The sequence below is a fragment of the Andrographis paniculata genome, unplaced genomic scaffold (genome assembly GCF_009805555.1).
Source record: "Andrographis paniculata isolate CXL003 unplaced genomic scaffold, ASM980555v1 Contig82END, whole genome shotgun sequence".
NCBI lineage: Eukaryota > Viridiplantae > Streptophyta > Magnoliopsida > Lamiales > Acanthaceae > Andrographis > Andrographis paniculata.
In genome coordinates this window covers 1,827,363-1,830,696 of record NW_026137620.1, presented here as the reverse complement: position 1 = coordinate 1,830,696, position 3,334 = coordinate 1,827,363, and the positions used below count along the sequence as shown (strand labels likewise).

Sequence of the window (3,334 nt, the reverse complement as noted above, 5' to 3'; positions counted from 1 at the left end):
TAATGCTGTGAAGGAAAAAAATATATTTGATGTGATATTTTTTAAAAAATAAATAGTGTCAAATGAGTGAAAGTGTCTTGTGTAAACAGCCCTATATGTTTGTTATTATTTGTAAAGATTATACTGAAATATTTTTGAAGGTGTTACGTATTATAGCAGATCGAAGAACTTAAAGCTCCCCATAGCCGTCGGATGCGGCGAACGAACTCTAACTCAATTGTGTAATTACAAATGTACCCTCCCATATTCTCAGTTCAATTGTGGTGCAATTCCCCTATTCAGAAGCCGACCCTTCTTCTTCGTCGAATTCTTCACACATTTCTGTATTATATATAATTTCTCATACTCACCTTTTCCGATCTCAATTATTTCTTCTCTATCCATTTTCTTCCATTTGTATTTCATCAAAGCTTTTTCCTTTTTAGTGTAGTTTTTTTTTTTCTCGGCATATCGGTTTCTCATTTTCCTCCAGTTTCCGCCGCGGCGCCGCCGCCCACCGGGGAATGAGACCTCCGTTGAGAAAATCCGGCGAAACAAACTATGTCGAATCTTCCGGCTGAGCTTTCCGATGTCTGCCTCACCTTCTTCCGCCTGGCCATGGCCGTCGCCGATCCATGGCCGTTTCCTTAAAACCATCCACGTTTTTCCTTAACCGAAAAACACGACTTTAGCTTTTTTTTTTACCTTTTGACGCTTTTAAAGTGAAGAAGAAGAAGAAAGGCAATAATCATGGGAAGAGAATTGAGATTGAAAATCAAACTCCGCGTCGACACACTTTTCCGGCGAGCGTTCAGCCGGAAAGTCTCGCCGGCGGAGATCTACGGCGGGATAGATCTCGCCGCGACTGCTCCGGCGAAAAAGCCATGCTCGAGACTGGTCAAGTGGACACGTGCCATTAAGACGAAGGCGAAGAGGATCCTATTCGGTGGCGATTCGGGTTCGGGTCTGGGTCTGAATCCGATTCCGAGAGGTTACGTGGCGGTGTGGGTGGGGCAAACCGCCGGCGAGCGGGTGCGGGTTCTGGTGCCGGTGGTGCACTTGAACCATCCGTGGTTTGGAGATCTGTTGAAGAAGTCGGAGATGGAATTTGGATTTGAGCACGACGGCGGGATCATCTTTCCCTGCCGGCTGTCGGAATTTGAGCGATTGCAGCACCGGATTGCGGCGGCGATACAGTGCCGGCGACGGAAGCTGCTGCCGTGGAAGAGAAATACGAGTTTTAGGAGTTGTTGAAATATATATATAAATATATATATATATATATACGAACTAGGATGACGATGAAAGAATTTTTTTTAATAGGCATTTTCTTTTTCGTTTATTTATTTATTAAGAATTTGTTTGTGTATATATATATATATTTTTGTAGTATTTTTTTTATTTTTATTATAACGTGAAAATAGCAGCCATTGCTCGAAACTGCATTGGTTAATTTTGATAGAATCTTGCAAACTATGACTGACAAGGTAAGTCGCACCGGGCGAATCACATAGGAGCCAAAGGCGTATGTTTGTAGTTACATGAAGGTTTGTTGGTTTGAAATTTTACTATTTTTGTTCTCAAAAAATGTAAAGAAATAATTGGGCAATTAGCTTATTTATGAATTTTTTATTTATTAAATAGCTTTTAATTTATTGGATTTGTTTTTTATTATTTAAATAAAAATTTAATGATATGATTTAATTTTAAATTACAATTAAATAAATTTTTAAATTTTTTTATTTGAAAAAAACACACAATTCAACCCCAAACACACACAGAACAAATATACCCGTATCACCCGAATGTTTCACACAAATATTTTTATTATAATTTTCCTTCGCACATGTATTCATATATCTTACATTGTACTCATTCTGTCTCGTCACAAATGATTCTTTTTTTCTTTTTTTTTTTTTTGTCTCATAAAAGATTTTTTTTTAATAAATTTATTTATTTTAAATATACTTAACAAATATATATTAATTTAACTAAATTTAATCTTAAAATCCACTAAAAAATCCTTTAACTAAATTTAATCTTAAAATACACTCAAAACCCTCTATTTCTATCGTTCTTTTCGATAAATAAATTAGTTTAAATTAATTATAAATAAATAAATATTTTTATTTATTTATATTATACAAAATTTTATTATTTATAAAAATGCGATTCATATTATATATATTTTATTGGAATATAATGCTAGAAATATTTAAAATGCCAACAATACTAATTATATAAAAAATAATATCATAACTTATTATTTATAACCAAATATATACTACTATTTGTTTTTACTAAAAACATACTCCATCCGTTAGTGAAAATATGTAAGAGATTTTAACATGTTTGTCATTTGACTTTATATATAAAATAATTGTATGTGTAATTGTACATGTAATAATATGTTTGTAATTTATATAAAAATTAAAAGTATTTTGATATTAATGTATGATTGAATAATAAAATTGATACTTTAAGATGAGACAAAAAAAAATACTATTTTTTTATAGAAACAAAAAAATAATAAATCAATGACTAATAACAAAAATAATCTTAAAAACAAAAATAATTCAATTAAATATTTAAAAAATATTTTTAATTAGTTTTTCAGTTAATATTAAATAATTATTTTACCAAATTGTCTAACATATAAAAAAACTAATATATTAATTTAGTTCATTAATTATTTATAGTATTTCAAAAAAATAAATAAAAAAAATATTTGTCGTACATATCATAATCTCTTCCTCACATTATATGGGCGTGGTCGTATTTTTAAAATACACAAATATATGGTGGTTGTGTTGTATTTACAAAATTATATATATTAAATTCATAAAAAAAATAAAAGATACACATAATATTAAATTCATACAAAAATAAATAAATGAACTTATTTTTTTTTTTATAACAACAAAATATAATACTATAATTAATTCTACACTGAGAATACACATATCACTTATATGTAATATCAATACGCTTCCAAAAATTTAAAAAAGTAAAAAGTTTAAACTCAAAATATTATTATTATCTACACGTTCACGTAACTAATATTCTTTCTATCCGTCAAAATTATATCAATATTTTATTTTTTATTGTCCGCTAAATTTATAATTATATATATATTTAATTTGTACTTTAATAAATAATAGTAACATTTTGCCACTATTTTCTTTTTTATCAACTACTTATAAATTTCTCTTAACATGTGGTGTCGGTGATCGTCGCCAAATATATATATAGTATCAGGGGCTATTTGGTTTAAGAATTTTATGGGATTCCATGAGATTTGGATTTTAAAATCCCATGAAATTCATGTTTTGTTAAAAAAAAATGGTGAAATTTA

The 3,334-nt window shown here is 29.4% G+C and overlaps 1 protein-coding gene across 1 annotated transcript; it reads left to right on the top strand.

Annotated features, from left to right (window-relative positions):
* Positions 1-371: 371 nt before the first annotated feature.
* Positions 372-1,233, top strand: LOC127241487 (auxin-responsive protein SAUR36-like). Its single transcript, XM_051260567.1, has one exon. The coding sequence runs from the start codon at positions 730-732 to the stop codon at positions 1,231-1,233; it is 504 nt and encodes a 167-aa protein (XP_051116524.1). The 5' UTR covers positions 372-729.
* Positions 1,234-3,334: the final 2,101 nt, after the last annotated feature.

Bases quoted from the DNA above. Each gene is read 5' to 3' on its own strand.
- LOC127241487 (XM_051260567.1), top strand. From the start codon at position 730: ATGGGAAGAGAATTGAGATTGAAAATCAAACTCCGCGTCGACACACTT.